Source organism: Sporothrix brasiliensis, assembly GCF_000820605.1.
Source record: "Sporothrix brasiliensis 5110 chromosome Unknown Cont20, whole genome shotgun sequence".
Taxonomy (NCBI): Eukaryota; Fungi; Ascomycota; class Sordariomycetes; order Ophiostomatales; family Ophiostomataceae; genus Sporothrix; species Sporothrix brasiliensis.
The window spans coordinates 6,261,670-6,276,125 of NW_024467139.1; the positions used below are offsets into that span (position 1 = coordinate 6,261,670).

Genomic DNA, 14,456 nt, shown 5'->3' on the forward strand with positions numbered 1-14,456 from the left:
CGCCATGTTACGAGTGTACGAAAGAGAAAGGGGGGCACACCCTCAGCATCGTAGGCATCGATCTCACATGCTGCCGGCCTCTGACTCTGCAATTTCCGCCCTTCGTGGTCGCGTGCGGTTTTTCTCTTCTTGTTCGACAGAGAGGGTCAAAGACGACCAGACCGGATCTTCCTCCAGGACCTCAGAGGAGAACTCCCTTAAACAAGCACAAGCCTCGTCATCAAAAGGGGGGGTGTCAAGGTGGATCATGGACCCTCTTCCCCTGCTACCAGTCACTGTGAGAGGACCCTCTGTCTCCGCCACTTGTGTGTGGTCTCGTGTGCAATGTCCTCTTTCTGATTTGGCTTCATTTGCTGCCCCTCCTCTTCATTGCCGGCTTCCTCATGCACGCTATTGCGGTCGTCGTGTGTCGTGCATCGTATGTTGCACGTTGTTTCCGAACCTTGATGGTCGCGAGATGCACGCCCGAACCAAGGAGGAGGAGAGTGCAAGAAGACAGGAACGACACAAACGACGGTGGGGTGGAAGAGGAGAGAACCGGCGGGGTTATTTCGTGTCGTGTGCCTCTGTCGAAATGTCGGGCTCTGCATGTCTCACGTCCGCTCCGCTGCGGCATTCCCAATGCAAATTGTTTGCAACAAGCTGAGGTTGAGAGGTTACCGTCTTCATTGAGAGGTTCTCCATAGAGCAGGACCATGAACCTCCGCTGCCGGGATGCTTCGTTTAGAAGATGCAAATCTTACCTTCACATATGCGTCAGAAGGGTTCGTAACCTTTCGCAAAGTGCAAGGAAGACAGGCCAGGGTGATGTGTTACCGACGAGGATTTGTTTGGTTGGCAGATCTACCGGATAGGCCCGCGAAATGTGGCTGGTGCGAGATGCGCCACAGGCTTGGAATTTTGTGGGGCACCATTGTCGTTCGTCCAACTTTATCTGCAGTCGAAAATTTCCGGCGCTCTTTCCCCTCCCTTCTCTTTTCCCTTCTTCTTTCTCTATGCAACGTCGCGCTCTCTGAACCACCCCTCGCCGCTTTTGGAGAGAAGGGAGTTTGGGCTTGGATCTGTATTTCTCTCGAAACGATCCTTTTTTTGAGAGCGGTTGCTAGATTGACTTTACAAGGCCCGCTCGTTTGAGGGAATCCAGAGCGGTTTTTTCTGCTGCAAGGATTGGTTCCCATGGTTTTCGCTGGCACATTCCAAACCTACCTATCTCCGCCGTATTGATCCAACATACTCGTCATGTTTTGCATTCTTTTCTTCCACGTTGTGATCGGAGGCTGGACTGGGCAGGCATCTGACGTCTCTGTGTTTTTCTGTGTTTGGCCGCTTTGATGCGACGACTTGAAACGACAGCCGAATAGCCTGTTGGGGAAGGAGCGTCGAGGGCTCGACAGCGCGTGAACCATCTTGCCCTTCTCACGTCTAGTTTGCTTCATAAGTGATCATCTTACAAACATGCCCAGCGCAGCCACCGACAGCAGCAGCAGAATAGCGCGGGCTTCTGGCCTCTGCGTTGCAATTTTTCTATGCAATGGTTCCATGTTACAAAGGCCTTTCTCACAAACGCAAGGGAATAGCGTCTGCACCCCTCTCATTGGCCAACAAGCCGCTGGGCCTTCTGCACGCCGACACACTCTCCCATATGCAACAGCAGTGGTCACACCGTTGCTTTTACTGGTCCCTTCGGAGGCTTTGTGTGATGGGAAGGTTGGTCCCGCTTCTCGATTGTTCTCCTTCTCCCCTCCCCTTTCGACTTCTGCAAGACTAGGGGCTAGCTTGCATACTAGCTAAAGTGCGTAGATCAATGCATGTCTTGGTGGTCTTTTGAGTGCGTAACAAAACAGGGTTCTCGTCGAGGGCGACCGCCGCGAAACAAGAAAAGCGGTGTAAAGAGAGACGGTACGAACTGAATGTCGAGAAATGACGAGCAAACATACAGGGCAGACGACTCCTCTCTCCCCCAATACGGTTTGCGCCGTGTTCATCCAGCAATCGTGTCAGGTGGTTGGGAGAGTGCAGCTGCTACCAGTCCATCTGCGGAAACACGGCTGGTGATCAGCCGGGAGCACCACGGGGAAATAGATGAGGGGAAGCTGGAGAGTGAGAGAGAGAGAGAGAGGCAATAATAGTTGGCTCCTGCTATGATATGCGTGCCGTTTCGCTTGTTGTTCGCCTATCACTTTTCACAGGCAATAGGCGGTCGCAGCAGGTGCCGTGATAATAGAAGTGCTATCATATTTGGGCCAACTCTAATCGTCATAGCTCAGAGACAATCCCGATCTCTGCGAACCCATAAACGCCGATATTGGGCCCGACAAGTTGACCCCAGAGGCTCAATACAGAAAACACACGCGGGCCATATTGGCGGATATTAGCGGACGTAGGGAAAGGTAGAACAAGTAAATAAAACATCGCGATGATAGGCTTCCTCCTGTTGATGTGCATTACTGTTTTTATAAGCAGGGTTACGACTTCCCTTCCGACCTCCATCAACAGCATATATATGATTGACACCACGGAGGATAAAAGAAGGCACCAGGCACAGATTGCATGGTAAAAAACAGCCACTTTTATATTGCATTTAGTTTCAAGGTAAATGCATAAAGCAGAAATAGATTCCTTTGTGACTATGGCAAGAGAGAAGGAGCGTCAAGAAGGTACACATTTGTAATGAACGTTGAATAGCTCGATACATGAAGCCATTTAAGAAAATAGTAAACGAGTGAATAAGAACAGACAAAACGTGAAAGCTCCAGGGCGTCAATGTTTTTTGCCCCCATCCCACGTCGATCATAGTCATGATATCAAAAGGTTTGACAAGTAAAAAAAGTGCAAATAAACCACCGTCCCTGATTGAGGGAGGCTTCGATATACCCGTAAAAAATAATTCCCAGAAGCGCCCCGAAAATCTAACGTTGACCTGTATTCCATAGCCCACCATGTTCCCCGAAGAAGAAAAGAGTAAAAGTGAAAAGACGACGAACCCAGTCGTTGAAAAGGAGTATGTGACAAGAAGGGAAGAAGAAAGTATGTGCAGTGAAAAGAATCGTTACAAAAGTTTCGTAGTCGTTATTGTAAAAACATCAGGTTAGATCCAGACGGCTGCCATAGGCCGCGATTCCGAAAAGAACGTGGTCATGAGGCCCTGGATGTCGCTAATGTACGACTCGGCACTGTACTTCTTCAGTCCTTGGCGGATGAGTTCGCGCTCTTCTTCGGCGAAAATGGGGTTCGAGCTAATAGGAGTGGGCTCCTCAATCAGTGCGCCGTCCTTGCCAAACTCTTCAACGAGCTCAGACACCTTGGCCAGTTCGTGGCCAAAAGGGTGCGTCTCGGAGTAGTCCTTCTTGTGCGAGACAGGTGGCGGCGCGACGCTGCTGACGGGGCCAGTGACGCCGCTGACAGAGGCGGCGGGCGCGTGGTGGTGGACAGACAGCGACGGCTTGACGGTCGCGGTGTGCGAAGTCGACGTGACGCTGGTGCTGGTTGAGCTCGACGACGAGCGCGAGAAGCTGAAGCTGGCCTTGGTGGACAGCGAACGGGACGACTGCTCCGACATGCGCGAGACAGAGCGGTGGCGCGTGAGGCCGTCGTACGATTTCTTGGTGTGCGAGGGGGCACGCTGGGGAATGGCGGGTGCCTCCGAAGCAGGGAACGCGGCAGTGCCGGCCTGTGCGGGTGAGGCATTGGGGCTGCTGCTGCTGTCGGCCGAGGCGATGCCGAGGCCGCTGGCCTCGGGCGTCGTCTGTCTTGGCGGCATGAAGTAACAAGACAAGTGGTTGGGCTCGGGCGACATGGCGCGCTTGTCGATGGGGGACGGGGTGTCCGGGCTAGTCGGGGGCGTGGACGCAGCGGTGTAGCCCGAATCAGACTCGTCGTCGGATTTGCTGGAGGTGGACGGCGAGGAGTGGACGTTGGCGGTAGCGGTGTTGGATCCAGGGAAGATGTCCGGCGCGCTGTAGGAAAGCATGTTGGTGGTGTGCACAAGCTCGACGGGCCCCGAGATCTTGTTGCGGATGGAGCCATGTGTCATGAATGCCTTGGTCGACTGTTTGCGGTGCAGCAAGCCATCGGACGGGGGGTGGGCTGAGTTGTTGTCGGCGGCTTCCCTGTTGTTCTTGATTTCCAGGGTTTGCCGCACCCGGCGGGTGGTGAAAGCTCTTGCGAGAGACATGTCGAATGTGTGAAGAAGAACAAAAAAAGACAAAAAAGTAAAGTGAAGCGATTCTCAGAAAAGGATGGTCGACTCAGAGTTGACTCCGCTGATGGGGAGTCGGCGAGCGGTGAAAAGGTGAAAGATAGGGATGTTGAAAATGAATGTGAAAGGTGAGATGCAAAGGAGAGCGGCTCTCAGACTTCTCAGAAACGTGAGAGCGAAAAGGCGCAGATCAAACCAGAAACAATGGCGCAGAAGGGGAGGGCCACGAGTATAAAAGGTGTCACACGTCAAAGGTCACAACCAGTTGTGAACATGCAGTGTTGACACGGCTTCTTGTGCGACGGGCGCAGTGGCAAAAGCGGTCTAGACGAGGGACAGGACGGAAAAAAAAACAAGGAGGTCGACAGAGTGAGGTGTGTCGCCTGGCGATTCCTTGCAAAGATGCAAAGATGCAGTCGTCGTTGTCTCTTTGTCCGATGTCTCTTTTCGGAAACCCAAGTAAAGGGTAAAAGGCGGAGCGCGGAGGTGATATAAAGAAACAAAACAACGGGCCAAAGAGCGCCCCAAGAACCAAAGGCAAGGGCGGCACAAACAAAAGCGACGCTTGCTGATCGTCGGCTGTGATTGGCTGCGGTGTTTGGTGAAGAAAGCGTCAACCCCTCCACTACCGTTTAGGGAAGGTACGGGCGGCTCGAGTGGGCAGATACCCCGTTCAGGCGCGGAAGGTTTTCGTAGAGCAAGGGCGACCAGCGGACAGTCCCTCGTGATAAAAATAACAATGCGGTGGTGAAAGGGTGGTTTCTGCGGGCCTTGTGCTGCCGTGCTGGTGATGCCGCGTGCGTCGTGCGTGTGCGTCAGTGTCGTCCAAGGGCGAGCTCGAAAGACAGTTGGTGTGTGTGCTGGTGGTCTGAGACTCGTCTCCTCGTTTTTACCCTCGTTTACTCTCTCCCTGCGCTTGCGGACGAGAGGTTGCCGAAAAGGGCGATGCGATGCGACTCTGGCGGTGCGAGTCAAAGTGACGTGAAATGGAAAGAGCGGTGTTTCTGGATCCAGTCCAGAGTATTCGTCGAGAATGGGCGCTCCTGCGATTTTAGGAATGCGGTTGGACGTTGCTGCGGGAAGGAGCGATTGAGCAGAGCAGAATGCGGCTTCTTGCTATGGGAGTCGCAGATGTTGTCTCACGGTATGTCGTATTTTGGATTTTAGATGCTTGGATCGGTGTGTATATTTTTTTGTTTGTCAGAAAAATAGTCCTGCTGGAAGAAGAGTCGCGCCTGCGACAAAAACGAAAAGAGTGTGAACTGTGCACGTTGCGTGCGACGGTGGGCGGAGCTCAAAGGAGAGACGGCGAGCAGCACTCGGTAAAAAGGCGAAATGAAGGGAAATGACGAACGAGAAGAAACGATGAGAAAGGAAGGAATGGTGACAAAGTAACCGTGGTAGGGAAAGGGTAGAAAGAGACGAAGGAAAGAAACAAACCCGTCGCGGGAAACATTCCCATATGAAGGAAGAACGGAGCCAACGCCGTGGGTGCGCGGCGCACATGGCGATGCGCTCTATCTCGACTCTTTCCTTTTCGGCTCACGGTGGTGCCTTGAAGCCTTTTGCCCCTGGATCACGCCAAGTATATGCTACCGCAGCCGTCGCCTCGCTCAGTGTGGGTTCACAGGTACCTCAGTACCTCGCTAGATACCCGGCGCTCAGGGGAAAAACTCGCTAGGCAAGGGCTAGGCTTGCTAGCGGAAAGAGAATTTTTTAGTCCCTGATCTGGTCCTCTCCAGGCGTCGACGGACGTCTCTTCTTTCGATCGGCTGGCGTTCTCGAACTGTCCTTTTCCCTTTTCGCCCATTTTGCCACGTTCGCGACTTCTCCGATGGCTCAGTAGGCACAACTCTGGGCCTCGGCGTTGGTGTGTGCCTGTGTCGTGCCTGTTCAATTTACTTGTTTTGGATGTTCAGACACGTCCGATTGCTCGTCATGTCACCTGATGTCCGCCGTTCTTTCCCCCACCACCATGGCAGTCCTTTTATGGGTGCGCTGGTGCGGTTCCTGACTTTGCCCACTATGCTGCAACCCGTCTCCGCTGAGGAAGGAACCTGGCTCCATCGTCACTGCGAGAATCCCCGTCCGCTTCTGCTGCGCCTGAGCGACCAGAGTTTCAATCTCTCCCTTTTATCCCTGTCGAGGGTGTGGGTCGCCAAACTGCGGTTGGTCCTTTTCCAACTCTGGCCAGGGGCTGTCTTTCTTGCTGATTTTTTCCCCTTGTCGGCTTTGGGCTTCTCGCTTCTCTCTTCCCGTTGGCCAATGGGCAAAACGGGCCTACAAGAAAGGTGAGCAAAACAGCCAAAAGATGCAAAAGACCCAAAGACCCAAAAAACCCAAAAGGACCACCCAACCAGACAGGCACACGCCTTCGCAAACCCACCCGCCCATTATCTATTCTTTTTAGGCTCGGAGACCCCTTTGCTGTTGCGGACAGCGTGGGTGGAGTGGAGAATATCAACCGCCAGCTCACTCGAAAGGAAGTCTTTTTATCCTTCCCCCTTGCAAGTCCTCTACTCCGTACATGTCCATGCTCTCCCTCGGACACCAGGTTGTTGATGTGGCCAAGCAAGTCAAGCAAGGCCTTGGTGCGCCATTGTTGCAGACGGGGTTCGCTGCAAGCTGACGTGGTGCCACAGGGCTAGCGGCCAGTACGACCTCTGTACACAAAATCGAATGACCTAGGGATATCGTGAAATGGAAGAAGAAGAAAGCGAGACGTCAGACTCTATCCGTGGCCGACCGGATAAGAGTCCAGACGAAAAACAGGGCGGTCTCACGAGCTGAGACGATGTTACCCGATACATGTGATGTATGTGTGCCACTCGAAATCGCAGGCCCGGCATGCGTTCCACAAGCGAGATGCTTCATCCAACAATTTGCCTATGTCGTCCTCTTCGCAATGGATGTACGACTACCTTTGGGACTACGCGAGACTATGGAGTACATGTAACTCTCAGTCATCACGAAGCCCGGAAAGCGGAGGAACAGTGCCTAAGAGCCTGGGGGAAAGAAAGCCAGCGAACATCTGCCAAGCCTGTCTGCTTTACTCTCGGATGACCTGAAGGAAAAGTTCAAGAGGTACTCCTGTGGAGGCTCAAAGAGGAAAAGTGCGATCCTTGAACGCTAGTGGTCTTCAGGCCGAGCTGTTCCTTGCAGATGAAACATGCCCCCTGGGTCCGCGCCGCATCGCCGTCGCCCATTGGTTGGTTGGCCCCAGGGTCGGCGGCTCATTGGTGCACTGATCGAAACAAAGTTTCAAGATGACAGAAAGGTGAGTACGAGACAGCGGCGTGCTGTCGAACCATTAGGGATGCCATCTGGCAACCATCCAAGGCCAGATGAGGCGTGGGAACCTCAACGCCCTTTGAGCCACCTGCACGGTTCGAGCGCAGGGAGCAAGAGCGAGCGCCTTGCCGATAAGTGCAACGTCTGTTTCAGAAGGGAGAAACACCCGCAGCAAAGGAAGCGATCATCGTCGCTTGTCGGAGCATAAACCGTGCAAGCTATTGATTTCTTCGGTGAAGATATGCAGCCATTTGGTGGCCAACTAAGTCAACTGTATCCAAGTTGAGCTGGCAAGGGAGACAGCAGATTAAACGCATAGACAGCTTTCGACGTTGTCGAGCTGGTATGCAAATCGACCTCCGATTCAACCTTCGCAGCACTGGAATGAGGTGACGAAACAGCAACCGACGCACATGGAGTCTCAACGGCTGCTCCAGATGCCATGCATGCCTCAATATTTGTCTTCCAGTCACATTGTTTCTGCTGTTTCTGCAACTGAAGAGAACACCAGTCCGAGGATTTTCGTCAAGGCATAATTGCAGTTCCAGAAGACGTCGCGGAACATATCCATCCCAGGAAATCTAGTTCCGGTCCTGGGTTTCCTCCCGTCTACGGAAGAACATGGCAGAACACAAACAAGAGGAGTCAGCCTCGTACGCCAGCTCGCTTGACCGTCGCAAGTGCTCTACGACGTACGCTACAACACACAGTCAAAGAGGATGCGGCACTGTGCGGTCCGACCGTCGATGCCCTGCAAATCAATCGCTTCCCGCTTTTGATGCGCCCTGCCATTCCCTGTTTCTCGAAGCCTGTGCGGCCGAACAGCGTGACAAATGAACGAGAACAAAACAAAAGAGGAAAAGTTGAAAAACAAAGCAGGATGACATAAAACAATATGACCAAATATCATTTCTAGGTTCATCACGGAGAGTCCTCCGTGTATCTATGTTGAAGATAGCCCTGCCCCGCTGGCAATGTAAACGATGAGACAAAAAAGCACAGGGGCAGAAAGGCAGACGTCATAAACATGTGTATATCAGATCCCAACCCAGCAACCGCCCGAGCCCTCTCCAAATGCCGCTGTCCAGAGTCGGCTCCCACATTCTCAGAACACCGATCGACAGCCACATTCTATGCGCCGCAAAGGTTGAGACGGCGCGAGCGCTGAACGTGGTCGATTCTTTGCAAGTTTTGTTCTCTGAAACTGGGTGCCCGTGCATCAGCGGGCGATCCAGCGATCAGAGGTATCTATATGCCAGCAGCGCCAAGATAAAAGCTGGCATACAGTGGGCCACGCATGGCAAACGAAACGACGGAGAAAAGCGCAACCTCTTGCTGATGGCATGAACACCAGCCAACTGCTAAACCGTGATTGCCGTCCCCACGTACCAGAACAATTTCCAATCTGTGACGGAGCTCAGTCCTCACCCATCGACTCGTCGTCGTCGTTATCGCTGCCCTTGCCAACAGCCACGCCACCCTCGCCCTCCTCACCCTCCTCCTCGTCATCGGAGCTTTCCTCGCTGTCGTCGTCCTCGACGCCAATCATGCGCTCCTCCACGTCGCCGTCGGCCGCGTTCGGCAACTTGGACGCAAATGCCTGCCGCACGGCGGCGTTGGTGCTCGTGTCCCACACCGTCAGGTTGCCCTTGCTGCCGGCCACGGCCAGGCGGAAGGCCACCTCCGGATCAGGGGCAAACTGCGTGGAGAAGACCTTGCCGACGTCGAGGGTGCGCGACACGACCATGCTGGGACCGGACGCCTGGATGTTCCACAGCTTGACGGTGCGGTCGCCCGAGCCGGTGGCCATGTAGCCGGGAATGTGCGGGTTGACATCAAACGACGACACCGACTCGTCGTGTGCCTGCAGGGTCCAAACCGCCTTGGTCTGCGTCGGGTCGGCTGGCGCCATGCGCACGTCGTGGTAGTGCACGATGCCGTTCTCGGTCGACACGAAAAAAAAGTTGGGGTCGTGCGGGTCCCAGCGGACGTTCTCGACGTCGCTCTCCACGCCCCAGCGCGGCCGCGTGGCCTCGGGCGCGCGCATGTCGGCGGCCACAATCGTGCGGTCGTAGCTGCCGCTCAGCAGCACCGTCGACTCGACGGCGTGCCATGCCAGCGAGCAGACCTTGTCGGTGTGGTAGGTGTAGGACTTGGCGCACGTCGCCGTGTTGAGGTCCCAGAGCTTGACGGTCGTGTCGGCCGACGCCGAGGCCAGGAGGTTGCGGTGCTTGCGGTTCGCGGCGAGCGACAGCACGGCGTCGACGTGGTAGTGGTCGTTGGCCTTGGCCTTGCTCTTCTTCTTTTCTTCTTCTTCTTCTTCTCGTCGCCCGCGCCCGCGCCCGCGCCCGCGCCCGCGGAGGCCTCGCCGGCCTTGCCGCCCTGGCCCAGGATGACGTTGGGATACATGCAGTCGACCGTGTCCAGGTCCCAGATCTCAATGTCCGGGTCCATGGTGCCGACGGCCACAAAGTTGGCGGCGGCACCCGCGGCCGCACTGGGCTTGCCGACGGGCAGGTCGAGCCACTCGACGCACAGCGGGATGGCCGGCAGCATAATGTCGTGGTGGACGTACAGGTTGTCGGCCTCGTCCTCGTACACGTAGACCTCGAGGTGCGCCAGCTCGTCCTCGACCTTGGCAGCCAGCACGAGGTTGTCCGTTGCCAGCACCTGCAGGTCCTCGCGGTCGTCCTCCTCGTCCTCGGCGTTGGCGTCCTGCAGCGTAATGTAGGGGTCGTCTTTGTTGGACTCGTAGTAGGCCAGCGACTTGATGTTGCCGAAGATGGACATGGGCTGCCCGTCGCTGACACCGCCGGCGGCGTCGTCGTCCTCGTCGTCGTAGTTGTCGAGGTTGTACTCCTTCAGGTCGTCGTCGTCAATGTCTATTGTGGCGGCGGCGGCCTTGTTGCCTTTTGGCTTTTTGCTCTTCTTGCCATTCTTCGCCGCGCCCTCGGTCTGACCCTCGGCCTCGCCATCATCCTCGCCTTCACCCTCCTCTCGTGCATCGTCGAGGTCCTCTTGCGCATCCTCCAGCTGCAGCTTGGCTAATTTGGCGATGCGCTCAAACTCGTCCTCGTTAAACTCGTACTTTTGGGGGAACGGGGCCGCGAAACCGCGCGGTACCCATGCCGTGGTCGTAATCATGGAAGACATGGCGGTGGTCGCTTGTCGTCGCCTGTCGGTAGAAGTACGAAATCAAAAAAGCAAAAGACACAAAGGAAGCAGAAGGAAAAGACAAGGCTTTGGATTCACCGATTCTCAGTTGCTGCTGCTCTGCGAAAAAATCCTCCCCTCTAACTTTTTAGCGGGTCCAGGCGACAGCGGGGCTTATCTTATCGGGCTTCTGCTACGGCAGGCGCTGAAAAGTGGGTTGCAGCACGGCAACCACATGCTCTAGCGCGCTTCGACCACTGAACATTTCCAAATGGCCAGCTGAATTCGCCTCACAACATCTCTATTGGTGTCTCTCACACACACGTTGACGAGCCTCGTCTCGCATCACCACGCTGCTTGCCCCCTGGCACCACGGTATCAAGCGTCTGACGAGCACGATGGATCGGGACTACGGACGCTACCGCCAGAGGGACCGCGGCGGGCGGGACTACGACCGGGACCGTGGCAGCAGAGATCACGATCGAGACCGCGACTTTCGTGGCCACGACAGAGACAGCCGAGACAGCCGAGATGGAGGAGGCAGAGGCCGTGACAGCGATCGAGATCAAAACCGAGACAGGGATGCCGGTTACGGAAGAGATCGAAACGACTGGAACGACCGCTCCGATCGCAACGGCCGTAATGAACCCGATCCGCACTTCAAGCGGCGCAGGCTCAACTTCAACCGATCCGTTCGAGACGACGGTGACGGTGGCGGTGGCGGCGGCAGCAGCAGCAGCAGAAATGGCCGTATCGACCGGGGACAGCCGCCACGAGACGACTACAGCAGCCGGTCGGCGACACCAAGGGGCGACCGCAACCGGCGCGATGCGACACCCGCACAAGAAGAGTTTGGCGCCACGGGCGAGGAAGGTGTCTCGGCCGAGGACGAGAGGGCACTGGACCGCGACTGGTACACGGGCGACGAATTCGGGCACACTTTTGGCGACGAAGACCACAACCCGTTTGGGTCGTACGACGACACCTCGTGGGAGGACAAGGAGCGCCAGGAGCAGCAGATGCTCGAGAAGAAGACGGGCCGTTTCGACCGCGTGAACCCACGAACACTACAGAAGCAAAAGGATGTCGACGCCTGGGAGACAAACCGCATGCTGACGAGCGGCGTTGCGCAGCGGCGGGACATGGGTGCCGACTTTGGCGACGACGAAGAGGCGACGCGCGTGCACCTGCTGGTGCACAACCTGCGGCCGCCGTTCCTAGACGGCAAGACCATCTTTACGAAGCAGCTCGAGCCCGTGCCGGCCGTGCGCGACTTCCAGAGCGACATGGCCGTCTTCAGTCGAAAGGGCAGCAAGGTCGTGCGCGAGCGGCGACAGCAGCGCGAGCGGCAGCGGGCGGCAAAGGACGCGACGAACGCGGCAGGCACGACGCTCGGCAACCTGATGGGCGTGCGGGGCGACAACGACGACGACAGCGCGCTGCCCATGGCCGGCGAGGAGGAAGAGGCGAAGAAGAGCAAGTCGGCTGCCCACCCCGACGCCGCCGGCGCAAAGGGAAGCAACACGTTCGCGGAGCACATGAAGAAGAACGAGGGCGCCAGCTCGTTCAGCCAGAGCAAGAGCCTGCGCGAGCAGCGCGAGTACCTGCCGGCGTTTGCGGTGCGTGAGGACCTGATGCGCGTCATCCGCGACAACCAGGTCATTATCGTCGTGGGCGAGACGGGCTCGGGCAAGACGACGCAGCTGACGCAGTTTCTGTACGAAGACGGCTACGGCCACGTGGGCATGATTGGGTGCACGCAGCCGCGGCGTGTGGCGGCGATGAGCGTGGCCAAGCGCGTCAGCGAGGAGATGGAGGTCAAGCTCGGCAGCACGGTGGGCTACGCGATCCGCTTCGAGGACTGCACGAGCAAGGACACCGTCATCAAGTACATGACGGACGGCGTGCTGCTGCGCGAGTCGCTCAACGAGCCCGACCTCGACCGCTACTCGTGCATCATTATGGACGAGGCGCACGAGCGCGCGCTCAACACGGACGTGCTGCTGGGCCTGTTCAAGAAGATCCTGCAGCGGCGCCGCGACATCAAGCTGATTGTGACGTCCGCCACCATGAACTCGAAGCGCTTCGCCGACTTCTTTGGCGGCGCGCCCGAGTTCGTCATCCCCGGCCGCACGTTCCCCGTGGACGTCATGTTCCACCGCACGCCCGTCGAGGACTACGTCGACCAGGCGGTCCAGCAGGTGCTGGCGATCCACGTGTCCATGGGCCCCGGCGACATTCTCGTCTTCATGACGGGCCAGGAGGACGTCGAGGTCACGTGCGAGCTGGTGCGCGAGCGCCTCGACGCGCTCAAGGACCCGCCCAAGCTGAGCATCCTGCCCATGTACAGCCAGATGCCGGCCGACCTGCAGGCCAAGATCTTTGACAAGGCCGCGCCGGGCGTGCGCAAGTGCATCGTGGCCACCAACATTGCCGAGACCAGCCTGACGGTCGACGGCATCATGTACGTCGTGGACCCCGGCTACTCCAAGCTCAAGGTGTACAACCCGCGCATGGGCATGGACACGCTGCAGATCACGCCCGTCTCGCAGGCCAACTCGTCGCAGCGGTCCGGGCGCGCCGGCCGCACAGGGCCCGGCAAGGCGTTCCGCCTGTTTACGGAAAAGGCCTTCAAGGACGAGCTGTACCTGCAGACCATCCCCGAGATCCAGCGCACCAACCTCAGCAACACGATCCTGCTGATCAAGTCGCTGGGCGTCAAGGACCTGCTCGACTTTGATTTCATGGACCCGCCGCCCCAGGACACCATCACGACGTCGCTGTTCGACCTGTGGGCGCTCGGCTCGCTCGACAACCTGGGCGAGCTGACCAGCCTCGGCCGCAAGATGAACGCGTTCCCCATGGACCCGCCGCTGGCCAAGCTGCTCATCATGGCCGAGGCGTACCGCTGCAGCGAGGAGATGGTCACGATCGTGTCGATGCTGTCGGTGCCCAACGTGTTTTACCGGCCCAAGGAGCGCCAGGAGGAGTCGGATGCGGCGCGCGAAAAGTTTTTTGTGCCCGAGTCCGACCACCTGACGTACCTGCACGTCTACACCCAGTGGAAGGCCAACGGCTACCTCGACAGCTGGTGCACCCGCCACTTTTTGCACGCCAAGTCGCTGCGCCGCGCCAAGGAGGTCCGCGAGCAGCTCGTCGACATTATGAAGATGCAAAAGATGCCCATGACCAGCTGCGGCACCGACTGGGACGTCCTCCGCAAGTGCATCTGTTCCGGGTACTACCACCAGGCCGCCAAGGTCCGCGGCATCGGCGAGTACATCAATCTGCGCACCAGCGTCACCGTGCAGCTGCACCCGACCAGCGCGCTCTACGGACTGGGCTTCCTGCCCGACTACGTCGTCTACCACGAGCTGATTCTGACGTCCAAGGAATACATGTCCACCGTCACCGCCGTCGACCCGCGCTGGCTGGCCGAGCTGGGCGGCGTGTTCTACTCGGTCAAGGAGAAGGGCTACTCGGCGCGCGAGAAGCGCGTCATCGAGACAGACTTTAACCGGCGCATGGAGATCGAGTCGCAGATGGCGCGCGACAAGCTGCGGCAGGACGAGCAGCGGCGCGCCGAGGCCGAGCGCGAGGCGCGGGCCGTGCAGCAGAGCGCCGACGCTGGCGGCGGCACCATCATCGGCGGCGGCAGCGGTGCCCATAGCGGCGCCGGTGGCGCGGCGGCCAAGAAGATTGTCGTGCACGGCGCTGTGCGCAAACCTGTGGCGAAAAAGCGCGGGCGCGGTTTCTAGGGTGGGGGAACGTGGAACAATGAAAAGACTTTCGCCAAACAAGACTTTCGCAAAAC

At 57.3% G+C, this 14,456-nt stretch overlaps 3 protein-coding genes across 3 annotated transcripts; 1 reads left to right on the forward strand and 2 right to left on the reverse strand.

The window, feature by feature from the left end:
• Nucleotides 1-3,088: 3,088 nt before the first annotated feature.
• Nucleotides 3,089-4,174, reverse strand: SPBR_07518 (uncharacterized protein; the record flags this gene model as incomplete). The annotated part of the gene is made up of 1 exon (XM_040765772.1): nucleotides 3,089-4,174. The coding sequence occupies one exon, from the start codon at nucleotides 4,172-4,174 to the stop codon at nucleotides 3,089-3,091; it is 1,086 nt and encodes a 361-aa protein (XP_040617652.1).
• Nucleotides 4,175-8,906: 4,732 nt separating this feature from the next.
• On the reverse strand, nucleotides 8,907-10,642 carry SPBR_07011 (periodic tryptophan protein 1; the record flags this gene model as incomplete). The annotated part of the gene is made up of 2 exons (XM_040765266.1): nucleotides 8,907-9,791; nucleotides 9,887-10,642. The coding sequence occupies 2 exons, from the start codon at nucleotides 10,640-10,642 to the stop codon at nucleotides 8,907-8,909; spliced, it is 1,641 nt and encodes a 546-aa protein (XP_040617653.1).
• Nucleotides 10,643-11,040: 398 nt separating this feature from the next.
• On the forward strand, nucleotides 11,041-14,400 carry SPBR_06474 (pre-mRNA-splicing factor ATP-dependent RNA helicase PRP16; the record flags this gene model as incomplete). Its single annotated transcript, XM_040764730.1, has 1 exon — nucleotides 11,041-14,400. One exon carries the CDS (start codon nucleotides 11,041-11,043, stop codon nucleotides 14,398-14,400), a length of 3,360 nt encoding a protein of 1,119 aa, XP_040617654.1.
• Nucleotides 14,401-14,456: the final 56 nt, after the last annotated feature.